The sequence below is a fragment of the Pipistrellus kuhlii genome, unplaced genomic scaffold (assembly GCF_014108245.1).
Source record: "Pipistrellus kuhlii isolate mPipKuh1 unplaced genomic scaffold, mPipKuh1.p scaffold_m20_p_2, whole genome shotgun sequence".
In the NCBI taxonomy this organism is placed as follows: Eukaryota; Metazoa; Chordata; class Mammalia; order Chiroptera; family Vespertilionidae; genus Pipistrellus; species Pipistrellus kuhlii.
In genome coordinates, this window is record NW_023425515.1 from 177,214,476 (window position 1) to 177,227,229 (window position 12,754).

A 12,754-nucleotide genomic window follows, 5' to 3' on the forward strand; every position below is an offset into this window, starting at 1 on the left:
TCCTCAGGTGGCATCTGCAGCCCATCCTTTCTCCTCTGATGTCTGGAGCTGAGATATCTTCAGCACAAGGGTGTTAGAGAATACCCATGGTCTTAGCTGAGTGTGGAGGCAGCAGTGAGATTGGTAAGGATGACTATAGTGGATGATGAGGACCATTTGCTGAGAATTGGAGAAGTCACATCAGGTGAAGCTTAAAAAGGATACAGGACACAGGAGGTGAGTGGCTTTGGCCTCTGGGAACCACTGCCCTACCTCTGCCAATGTCCTTGCTGTAGGACTCATTTTCTTTTCTCAGCTCAGGACTTCCCAAATATAGTTTTTGAACCTGGGAGACACACAGTAGTACCTGTCTTATTTTGGAGTTGGATATTCCCATTCCTTGTCCTTCCACCTGTCAAACTGGGGATTTCTTAAGGCCAGTACCAGGACAGTCACCCACATGCCTGGCCCAATATTTGTATGGCTAGATGCAATACATGCTCCCTGAGGATGCCCAGACCAAGGGGGCAGGGAGTGGTCTCTGTGTAGGAAAGATCTAGAATCAAGCCCAACCTGAAGCAGAGTTCTGGACATGAACTGACCTGAATGAGGCTTTGCATTATCTGACTTAATCCCCTCAACAGCCATGCTAGGAGGGTACTAACTAATATCAATCTCATGCCATCGATGGAGAAACTGAGGCTCTGACCACACTGCCAGTTTGTGGTAGAGCCTGGATTTGCTACAGGTCTGACTCAGAGCCGGTGTTCTTGGCAGTAGAATGGGTGCCTGGAGTGCATGTGAACATTTCTGGAAGAACACAGCGGTCACTAACTGGATAAAAGGAGGGATGAATCCTGGCCAGTGTGGCTTAGTTGGCTGGGCATTTTCTCAAACACCAAAAGGTTGTTGGTTCCATTCCTGGTCAGGGCACATGCATAGGTTGTGGACTGCCTTAATCCCCAGTGAGGGCTATGCAAAAGATAGCCAATTGATGTCCCCCTCTCTCGTCAATATTTGTCTGTCTTTCCTTTTCTCTCTCTCTAAAAATCAATATTTTAAATGTATATTTTTTAAGAATCTCAAGGTACTAGCCAAGGCAGATTGCTTAAGCACTCCAGGTCATGGCCTTCAGGGGGCACATGTTGTAATAATATCAGTTTCTCAAGCCTATCCCACTGCAGGGCTCAGGGGTAAGAAGCACCAGGCTGGAGTCTTCTGCCCAGAAGCGTTTGCCTGTATTTCAGGCCATCATTGGGGTGAAAATGGTTTTGAACCTGAAAAGTTGCCTCATTTCAGAGGCAACCAAACCTCTGTTTCCCAAGTTACTCTTCCCCACCCTACCTCCACCTCCACCCCAAGCTTTCCCAGGTGGGCGCACCAAGTGTCTGGAACCCTTCCATTCTGCCATGTCCCAGCTTAAGAAGCTGTCTGCAGCAGGCTCCTGTGGAAAGATTGTACCAGTAAAGGGGTGTTCTAGAAGCCCCCATCACCTTGGGGAGGGAACCTTATATTGGACTAACAGGAGCCACTTGGGCAGAGCCTGTGAGGGAGCTTGAAGATGGCAGGGCAGTGATTTTGAATGAGGGAAGTGGGGAACAGCCACAATGGTCAGAGTAGAGTGGGGACTTGGCCAAGAATTTAGGGTTACATGGGCCTTAAAGATGTCAACTTGTGTACACAGAGGTGTCTAAATGTCAGAGCTGTCACAGCTGCCCAGGTGGGCTGCCTTGGACTTATATGGGTAATGGGTATAACGGGTCACCCCATAGGCAGTGTATGTCATTTGGACCTTTTCTTTGGCCAGTGAGGAGTATGGTATTTCCTGGCCCTGGGAACCCAGCTCTTAGCCATCAGCTCCCTGTGCCATGTTCAGATTCTTGAGCTCTCCTCAGATACCTGAGCTCAGGTCCCACGATGTAGCAGATGGAGGCAGGCAGGAAGCCATTGAAGGTGGAGCTCAGGACTGCACTATAGGCGCCCATGGAGGGGAAGATGAGCCAGTCACCCACGTCCAGCTCAGGCAGCTGCACTTCCTCATTGAAGAGCTTGTCAAAGGCAGTGCACGTGGGACCATAAAGGATGCAGGGGAAGAGGGGCGGCTGTGAGCAGAGCTCCTGCAGGGACATGGGGTAGGAATCAGAGGAGGAAGAGCTCCTGCCCCCACCACCCTCACAGCCCATGCCCTCGGCCAGCAGAGCACCCCCAGGCACAGCAAGGACACAGGCCGTCACCCACACCAACCAGTCCCTATGTGCCAGGCACTGCTCCTGACCGAGCTCATGGAGCTTATAGTCACTCAAGTGACACATTCTAGCCCTGCCAAATCTCAAGGCAAGACACAGGGGGCCTGTTTCCCATCTTTAAAAGCAAGAGGTTTAAGTCATTAATCACTCAAAATATTGGGTCAAACTCAGCTACACATTGGAGTCACATTGGAGGAGTTTTAATCAAGGATGGATGCCACGTCCCAACCCATGAGAGGCCTGATTTCAATCATCTGGCCTTTGCCAACCATTGGGGTCCTTCGCAGATGAATCTACTGTGAAGCAAGATGGAGACTCTCCATTTCCTAGGACTACTGCATCCCAACATTCAATGATCCAGATAACACACACACACACACACACACACACACACACACACACATATTCACACACACATATTCACACACCTCATACAGAGAGATCACATGGAAACCCAGAAGCAAACCGATGTGCTTACACACCCACTCAGGACCATGGACCTGTCTACCACCTACCTGCACAGGTGTCAGTCAGCATGCTCATACACAAAAATGCACACACACACACACGGAAGTGCACATGGAAAAAACATACAGACATGCCTATGCACATCCTTGTACGCACATGTGGTATGACAATCTGCAAAGCCATGTGCAATCTAAGATTCTGCACTCTGCCTCACAGGTAAGAGGGATCTCTGCCTCACAGGAAAGAGGTCTGATGTCAGTATTGTCAGGGTCTGGGCCTCCTTACCTTCACCACAATTGGCATCCTGGGGACACGGTCCCTGAGGAAGGATCGAAAGCTGCCATAGTGGCCGTCATTGAGGTAGTACAACAGTTTCCGGTGGCCTCCTGGGAGAGGGGAAAAGACAGGACTGTGCTCAGCCAGGTGTCACCACTGACCGTCAGCACTGAGTCCAGCACCCGTAGGACTGGCCCAGGCCCTCTGCCCAGCACTGGATAACCTTCCCTGACCCCCAGCCAGAATTAGCCCTGTTCTCTAGAATCCCACTCCTCTTCTGCCCACCTGCACATCGGGCCTGTTCTCTGAGTTCCCATTGCTCCTCTGCCCCACCTGCACCCCCCACATAACAAACAATCAAAAACCCTCCTGAGATGGTGACCTCGATATCATGTACTGTTACCCAAAAAATGTCACCCTTAACCTCCAGGCCCTGATACCAACAATATTTCCTTCATGTGTGTGCTGTAAAATTAGTATTTAATGACTGTATCTTTTTGTTATAAAACTACATGCCTGTTAGAAAATGCCGGCTTGGGAACAGTGAGGTGCACACAGGGAGTGGAGGCTGTGCCCTCAGACTTCCCCTCCAGGCACAGGGAGAACAGACCCCATGCCTCCCTCCAGGTCGTCTGAGAACAGCACAATAATGTTACTGACAGGTTCTGTCCTGTAGCTAAATCACAGCATCTTTTTCCCAAATGTGGAACTCAGACCCTCTGCTCCTCCTTCCCCGAGGCCTGGGGACCACTGGACAGAGTGCTCCCAGCCCAGTCCGGGCCCACCCACCAGGCTGCAGCACAGCCTTCTTGGCAATGATGTTGACAGCGGCCACGTAGACAGATGCCGCATAGAAGCAGCCGGGCTCTGCAATGACTTCAATGCCGGCTCCCTCGGGGAAGTCCTGGGCCAGGGCAGCATTGATCGCTCTCGCCATCTGTGGGGACAGACCCGAGCCCTGTGAGGCCAGTTCCTATGCGGGGCCTTTCCCTGCATCTTCTCTCTTCATTCCCCTGACAGCTCTGTGGGAAGGTGTCAGCATCCCCTTGAGCAGGGGAGGAAACTGGTGAAACTGTGGCGGGGGACAGGGGGGGGGGGGGGGGGGGAGATGCCCGAGGACACAAGCCTAGTGATCAGGCTGCAGCACCATGAGGTCTGACTCGGAAACATTGAAATCAATACATGATCAGCAAAGGGGGACTGTCCCCTGGGTGTGGGGGACACAGTAAGCACACCTCTATCTGATGGTAGCCTTACTAGGGGTGTTAACCAACATGTCTAAAGAAAGCACAGAACTGCATGCACACACTCACACACACACATAGACACACACAGCTACACTCATACACATATACACACATATGCGCACAGGCCACACAGGTAGAGTCAGACACCTCTCAACCAACACAAAGCCCAGCTGCATGCAGCCACAGGCCTAAGTGCCAAGAGCCCCCTGTGCACTAACACACACTCCGTGCAATGAACCCAGGCTGGGACCCCAGACGCCCTCTCCTCCTCCCTCTTACCTCCTCAAACTCCAGGTCAGAGCCCTCCACTCCGGGGAAGCCCCCTCCAATGTCCAGGAGGCTCATGTCATGCCCGACCCCACGGCCCATCTCGAACACGCGCCGGCAGTCGGCGATGGCCTGTGTGAAGCTGTGGGGATCCCGGCAGCCGGAGCCCACGTGGAAGCTGAAAGCAGGCGCAGAGACAGGGCAGGAACATACGAGGAAACGCAAGTGTCAACAGGAGGAAGTGCACATCGGGAAACAGCCACACAGGCACAGTGTGAACCAGACAGACACAGACACGGAGACACGTGAAATGACATGGAGCTCGTGGGCACCCACAGAAACCACAGCCTCGGCCGTGCACATGGGAACCCCAGAGACACATACACCCTATGACAGTCCGTGAGTTGGGGCTCTTGTGGTTGTGTGGCATTCACCTCTCTTAGCCATGCCTCCTAAAGCTTCCCCTTCTTCTCCTCCCTGGGAAGCATGTGATCTGAACCCCAAATCTCAAACCACCCACCTGGGAGGGCAGAGGACCCAATTAGGGGCAGGTGGGGTGAGGTGAGGGAGGGCACTTCTCAGGTGCAACATTCAAGAGGGCACCAAAGCACTGAGCAATCAACAGAAGTAACCTTCATGTAATACACACATATATTAGAGAGAGAGCAAGAGCGAGTGCGAGGGAGACTTCAATTGGTTGCCTCCTGTATACATCCCATCAAGAGATCAAACACACTGATGCAAAAATATCCATGATGAATAAATACAAAATCTTTAAATAAAGACAAGATTAGTAAAGAGTATTTGGACCCAGAAGCAAAAGGAAAATCAGAAATGCCAGTCCTGTCTTGATTTAAAATTTTGACATTCTCTCATCATGGATTTATTCTGCATTAATTTTTTTAAATACTGTATTAAAACATTATTTATCTCAAGTACAAAGTTTTCGGCATCCCATTAATCTTTGCTCCCAAAGCCAGTGCCTTGCTTGCCCCACCCTCCCAGCAGCTGGCATCCACCTCCTCTTCTGAGGACCACATGGAGCCACCGGGTACAAGGCCCCCTGGTTAGTCAGAGGCTGGGGACAGGAGTGGGGACCAGGAGCCCTGCCTCACAGGAGAGAAAGTCCGGGTTCTTACCTGGCTCCCACCACAGCCAGGCCTAGGTCTCGGGCAGACTTGAGCAAGTGTCCACACAGCTCCAGGCTGGCCCCAAACTTCGCGCTCATAGGGACGCGGCTCTTACTGTCCTCGGTCCACAGTCGGAGGACCAGCCTGGGAGAGGGTGTGAGGGTGACAGGCATTCTTAGACACATGAACCCCAGGCCTGAATGCTTTTCTGTCCCCACCCAAAAACCCTCTACCCTCCCTCTACCCCTGCCTCAGTCCTCTGGACTGTCCAGCCATGGAATTCCAGGGAGGGGACACACTACATTTTTATTTTTTTAAATATATTTTTATTGATTTCAGAGAGGAGGAGAGAGGGAGAGAGATATAGAAACATCAATGATGAGAGAGAATCATTGATCGGCTCCTCCTGTACGCTCCTTACTACAGAACAAGCCTGCAACCTGGTCATGTACCCTTGACGTGAATCTAACCCAGGACCTGTCAGTCCACAGACCCGACACTCTATCCACTGAGGCAAACCAGTTAGGGCTACACTTCTTTTACGCTTCTGCCCAGGCAAGAAAAAGCAGGAAAAAGACAAAATTATAAACATCCCCTCAGCAGACCTCCTGTCACAGGATCACAGACGTTAAATAGCTTTCTCAAGAACAAGTAAGTCTGACAAGTGAGTCAGAAATGTGAGCCCTGGACTTCCTGAATCCTATGAGAGTGCTTTTTCCACGAGGTTGCTGACTCCAGACCTCCTAATGCCAGGCTCTGCCAGTGTCTCTGCAGACACAGGAAACCTTTATTTGACAGGAGTGGGCACCGGGGAGGCACCGGGACACCCGACCCACATTCTTGTTCGCTGCTGCTAAAGCTTCTCCTAGTCTCCACGGAACAGCCTTCATCTCCTCCCTGAGGCCCCACCTGCCTGCAGGCCTGCTGGTCTCACCTGGCCCCAGGGTGGTGCTGGGCCACCTTGGTCAGCACCTCCTCACTGTCGAAGGTCAGGAGCTGCACCCCATGGCGGGCAGCATACTGCAGGTGGGAGATGGGCTTGCAGGGGTGGGCATAGATGATGCGTGAGGGGGCCACACCCAGGCTCAGCACCTGCTCCAGCTCCACCTGCAGGGGCAAAGCCAGAGTAAGGGGCTGCCTCCCTGCTGCCCTGCTTTTTGGGCACAGAAACCCAGGGTATGAGGGGTTGTCCCCTATTAGCCCCTATTGTGCACCTGGCCCAGCACTGGGCACATATTGTGCTATTTAAGCTCTAAGGAACATAGAGTTGAATCCATCTTATTTTTCTTAATATATTTTATTGATTTTTTACAGAAAGAAAGGAAGAGGTATAGAGAGTTGGAAACATCAATGAGAGAGAACATCAATCAGCTGCCTCCTGCACACCCCCTACTGCGGATGTGCCGGTAACCAAGACACATGCCCTTGACCAGAATCGAACCTGGGACCTTTCAGTCCAAAGGCAAACACTCTATCCACTGAGCCTAACCAGTGAGGACTGAACCCATTTTAAGGACCAAGAAATTGACACTCCAATGAAATAGCTGTGCCAGGACAGAACAGGGTCTATGGATTAAAGCGTGTGTTTCCTTCACTCCTTAGCTCAGGCTGACTGTCTTTGTCACCTAGACCAGAGGAGGGTGGACCACTCCTACTTCATTTATTCTTTCACATACAACTGGGCACCACACACGTCAGCCACTGTTTATGAGCTGCTATCTTGACTCCTGGAAATTAGCCTTTTCCCTCTAGGAACTGTCAAGCCTATGAAAGAAGCAACTGGCAGTGGCCCAGGCTCACCTGGCTGGCACAGTCGAAGCCGGTGCCCAGGGCGGCCAGGACACGCAGTACCCAGGCGCTGCTGTTACACTTCACTGCATAGAAGGGGGAGATCCTTGGCAGAGCCTGGCAGAAAGCCTGATGGCGGCTGGCCAACACACCCAGGTTGGCCACCATGAAGGGGTCTCGTTGGTCCTGCCAAGACAGAGAGAGAGAGGCAAGAACGGCAGGGAATTGTGTCATTTTATTGAGTCCTTAGACTGTCTCTATGCAGCAAGTACTACTGGGCTCCCTGTTAGGAAAAGGAATCTATGGCTCTAAAATCTCTTTTCTCTTTTTAAAAATATTTCCTGTTTATTGAACTTATTGGGGTGACACTAGCTAACAAAATTATACAGGTGTCAGGTACACTAAAATGTGAGTCTGCCCATCAAGGTCAGTAGCAACTTCATGGCAATGGTAGGATTTGAGCCTTGATCTTCTAACTCCCACAACAGGAAGTCAAGAGGCAACAAGCTCCATAGATCAAATGGGCACCAAAACTCTCCAACCCTCACCCAGATCACTTGGCACAGGGTAAATTCCCAGGAGCTGGTGGGAGACTCAAAGGGGACAGGGGAACTATCCCATGCCACCAGTAAACACAGCTATTCAGTAAGACATAGGAACTGACTCATAAAATACAAACAGAAAGTCTTATTTTGTCCCGGCCTAAGTAGGGACTGAGACCTACCCTCCACTCCCCACTGCATGATCTTGCCCTCCCCTCCCTCCTCTCCCCTCACCGAATCAGAGAGCTCCTGGATCTTCTTCAAGACAACCTCCATGGCAGATTCCTCAGTTCGCAGAGGGATGAGATCCTTCAACAAAGAGCTTCCAGGGCATCCTTCCTTCTCCTTCCAGTCCTTGAGGGTGGTGCTCGTCCCTGACTGTCCATCAGAGCCCTCTGCCAGCATCCTGGAAAGGCCTTGCTCTGAGGACACTCCTCCCTCCTCTTCCTCCCAGCGCCCTGGTGGCCCATGAAGCCAGAGTTCCTAGGCCAGTATGTCCTTGGTGCTCCCATGCAGACACTAGAGCCCCATGGAGCCCTTGTGAACTTTCCTATCTGTAGGATGGACCACTGGCCAGGCCCAGCCTGCTTCAGAGACCTAGTTTGGGATCAAGGGAGATGCTCAAAAGATCCTCTACCGTAGGTGGATGGCATCCTCTCCCAGGCTCCTTCTCTCACATGTTCCCATTCACAGATGAGAAATGTGACCCACAGAAAAGGTAAGTGCAGAGTCCACGATCTTTAGATTATAGGGCTAAAGATTACAGGGGATCACCTAGCCCAACATCCCACTTTACACATGTGGACAAGTCACCCAGAGAGAGGAAAGGACTTGCCCAAGGTCACCAAGTGGTCAGTAACTGAGCTGGGACTGGCATCTGGGCTGCCTAAAGCAGCCACTGCACCTGCTGCTGGCCACCCATCCCTGAGACTGAAGTGAGGGCCGCCTACAGACTGAATCTTCTGATTCAGCAGTTGGGGCTGCAACCATGGGTCCTACTCCACCCCCAGACTCACCTGGTGCCGTTCATCTCCTGCTTCCTCAGGCCCAGAACAGGGAGACCAGGACCTATGGAGTCTTGAGCTTCATGTAAATCCCTTTGGGAAGAGCAGAACTCAGCTCAGATCTCAGGCCAGGTGAAGTACCTGTGAAGACTGCCCCTCCAAACAACGGCTACCACAACCCACTCAGCCAAAACTTTCCAGCGCTGGGTGGGCCATACAACAGGCCCTCAGGTAAAGTCAGGCTCCAATTATAAATGAAACCAGTAATTATAAGAGTAGAGAGACCCTGGGAACACAGTCACCTATCTTCCCACCTCAAAGATGGAAACACCATGGGCTCAGAGGTCTTCAGACAAATCAGCAAAGCTGGCATGGAGCTGGGAGTAGAACCTGACCTCAGACTCCAGCTGGTCTCTCTTGGTGCTGTGTCTCTGCCCTCCCTGCACATTTAAATGTCTGGCTGGGAGACTCTTATTGGAAAGTGTGCCCTCTGAATCACTTGGTGTCCAATCATACCCCCACATTCTCACTGCACTTTCCCTCCATATGAGTTGCTGAGGTCTTACTCTGACTTGTTGGTCTGCCCAGGATCAAACATCAGGTTGATGCTCTGGGCCTGCCCCTAGGCTTCTCTGACAGCATTCAGCCCAGGCCAGGATGGGGAGATGATAAAAATCTCAGGGACACAGAACCCAGGCCCTCAGCCCTTCTACCTCTATGGCAGCTTGAGGAGGGAGGCAGTTCATACCCTGAACTCAGCAAAGCATTTGAGGATACAAATTAGCTTTGGAGGGATTTTGGTCAGGGTGGTGATAAATATAATGTCATTATTTAGTGCTTACTCACTACCAAGCATCCTGCCATGTATTAAACCATTTAACACTCACAAAACCTTACCCATATAGTTGCAATTATCTTACAGGTAATAAAACCAAGGCACAGAGATAGAATCTATTTACTAAGACAGAGAGTGCATGAGATAATGCATGTAAATCTCATATTTAGCACCTTCATATTATTGGTTAAGAACTCATTAAACTGAGAGAGGAAACCAAGTTGGTAACCGAGGTAAATGCCAGGACTTGCTGGCTCTCACAACCACATCAAAATTGCAACTAAAATACAGAACAACCATCATTCAGGACCACCTGAACTGAAGTCCTACAACTAGAGAATTAAAGAAGCACATCAATACTGGTAGAAAGGGTAGAGGAGTGAAACGGGCTGTTCCAACACCCATGTGTGGTATGTTTTTAATCGAGAGGAATTACTTGGCTGCAGAGGCCTCTCCAGAGGAGCAAAGTGTCCTAGCCCCTTTTCCACATGAATAGCATGTCCCCTCAGCCCAGGATGCCAGTGCTGTGATGAGATCTCCCTGTGACAAGCTGGGATTGCAGCTGAGTGACATGGAGGCTGCTGAAGACTTAGGCAGTTCCTCTTAAAGTAATTGGCTGGCACACAGAATTACTCAAACTCACCTCCTCTGAGCTCCAGTGCTGGGGCAGCAGCTTGAAAGGATCCAGGGACATATGGGGAGTAACTTAATTGTCTGGCATCAGGAAAAGACCTCCAGGACAACTTTCTCCTAGACAAAAGTGCTAGAAGGAATCATTGTTCCTATACTGAGGCCTCCCCTCCTGAAGAGCTGATTGACAGGCACCATATCTGAGTTTCCATCAATCTGGTTCACACTGTTTACTCTACCCTGGTGATTCCCTGAGACCCTGCCCCATCCAATTTGCAACCCTACTCAATTTTCAATCACAAGGTCTGAGGAGTCTTTTCCATATGAATGGCCTGTCCTGGCTCGGGCTTTAAACTTCATTAAAATCTCTCAAAGAAGCATCAGCTGGTGTCAGCAAGCCCCATACCACTCAATAAGAGGCCCCAGGTCCAGCACTGGCAGTGGCCTGCCTTGCTTCACATCTTGGCCTCTTCTGGGTACTTCTAAACCCAATACAAATACCAGCCATCTGCAGATCATTCTGTAACCTGGCTAGGGTCCCAAATAGGGCACAGGCAGTGGCTGGCTTTAAATTTCCAGAATGTTCCCAGAGCCATTGTACCTAATTGACAGCTTCAGGCCATGCCAGATTACAACTCTACATATCCATGAGCAACACACTCCAGGGGCAGACTCACAGCACCAAAGCCTCACTGAAGCAAGTTGCATAGGAGTGTCTCCTGCATGGCAGCTCTTCCACTGTAGTCACAACTTGAACTCATAGCCAATTGGCCTGGAGGTCAATTCCTCCCAGCGAAGCTAATAGCAATCAAAGCTCAACTACAGCAAGACAGTATACAAAGATGACAAAGGGGCGCACCTAAAATGCCCAGCTCGGGTGATGGGGGAGGAACACCCAACCAGAAGAGCAAAAATAAATAAAGATAAAAACTATGAAGATAGTATAAGGAGCCTCTGGTACAACTTTAAACATACCAACATTTGCATCATGAAGGTGCCAGAAAAAGAAGAGTGATAGCAATGTATTGAAAATCTCCTTGAAGAAATAATGACAGAAACCTTCCCCTGCTTGGTGAAAGAAATAGACTTATAAGTCCAGGAAGTGCAGATGCCCACACCAAGACACATCATAATTAAAATGCCAAAAGTTAAAGACAAAGAGAGAATTTTAAAAAATATATATTTTATTGATTTTGTACAGAGAGGAAGGGAGAGAGAGAAACATCAATGAGAGAGAGACATCAATCAGCTGCCTCTTGCACACCCCCTACTGGGGATATGCCCGCAACCAAGGTACATGCCCTTGACCGGAATCGAACCCGGGACCCTTCAGTCCCCAAGCCGATGCTCTATCCATTGAGCCAAACCGGTCTCGGCCAAAGAGAGAATCTTAAAAACAGCAAGAGAAAAACAGTTACTTACTTATGAGAAAGCACCCATATGACTATGAGCTGATTTCTCAACAGAAACATTGCAGGCCAAAAGGGAGAGTCAAATAATATTCAAAGTGATGAAGAGCAAGGACCTACAACCAAGATTACTCTACCCAGCAAAGCTATCATTTAGAATTGAAGGTCAGATAAAGAGCTTCACAGACAAGAAAAAGCTACATGAGATCATCACCGTCAAATCAGTATTACATGAAATGTTGAAGGGTCTTCTTTATGAAAAAGAAGAAGGAGGAGGAGAAAAAAGAAGAAGAAAAGGAGGAGAAGGAGAAGAAGAAAAGAGATAAAAATATGAACAATAAAATGGCAATACATACATATTTACCAACAATTGAATCAAAAAATTAAAATAAACTGCCCTGTCTGGTTTGGCTCAGTGGATAGAGTATCAGCCTACAAACTGAAGGGTCCCAGTTTGATCTGGTCAAGGGCACATGCCCAGGCTGTGGGCTCAATCCCCAGAAAAGGACATACAGGAGGCAATCAATCAATGATTCTCTCATCATTGATGTTTCTCTCTCTCTCTCTCTCTCCCTGCCATCCTAAAATCAATAAAAATATTGTTAAATAAATAAATTAAATTAAAATTAATGAACAAGAAATCTAATGAACAAAATAAATGGATGAATAAGATAGAACCAGAGGCATAGAAACATGAAATAAACAGATGAATCCCATCAGAAAGCAGGGAGAGGGGGTGGGAAGAGGTAACTAAAAAACTTATATGCATATATGCATCACCTGAAGATACAAACAATAGGGTGGTAAAAGCCTGGGGCAGGGTGAAAACAGGGTAGAGGGGCTAAAGGGGGAAAAAATGGAGACTTCTATAATACTCTTGAAAATAAAGATTTTTTTTAAAGAACTCATTTAACTAGTTTATGATGATGAGGA

At 49.4% G+C, this 12,754-nt stretch overlaps 1 protein-coding gene across 1 annotated transcript; it reads right to left on the bottom strand.

Moving 5' to 3' along the window:
• Positions 1-76: 76 nt before the first annotated feature.
• Positions 77-8,363, bottom strand: LOC118723175 (antizyme inhibitor 2-like). Its single transcript, XM_036445249.1, has 11 exons — positions 8,178-8,363; positions 7,414-7,587; positions 6,548-6,720; positions 5,623-5,757; positions 4,496-4,661; positions 3,759-3,906; positions 2,979-3,079; positions 1,879-2,096; positions 1,359-1,423; positions 1,184-1,187; positions 77-159 (listed from the first exon to the last, which is right to left on the bottom strand). The coding sequence occupies exons 1-9, from the start codon at positions 8,346-8,348 to the stop codon at positions 1,399-1,401; spliced, it is 1,311 nt and encodes a 436-aa protein (XP_036301142.1). The 5' UTR covers positions 8,349-8,363; the 3' UTR covers positions 77-159; positions 1,184-1,187; positions 1,359-1,398.
• Between the last annotated feature and the right edge of the window lie 4,391 nt (positions 8,364-12,754).

Bases quoted from the DNA above. Each gene is read 5' to 3' on its own strand.
- LOC118723175 (XM_036445249.1), bottom strand. From the start codon at position 8,348: ATGCTGGCAGAGGGCTCTGATGGACAGTCAGGGACGAGCACCACCCTC. The intron at 4,662-5,622 runs GTAAGAACCCGG...GCCTGCTTTCAG, and splicing joins CTGGCTGTGGTGGGAGCCAG to CTTCCACGTGGGCTCCGGCT. The intron at 3,080-3,758 runs GTGGGTGGGCCC...CCCCTCTCCCAG, and splicing joins GAAGGCTGTGCTGCAGCCTG to GAGGCCACCGGAAACTGTTG.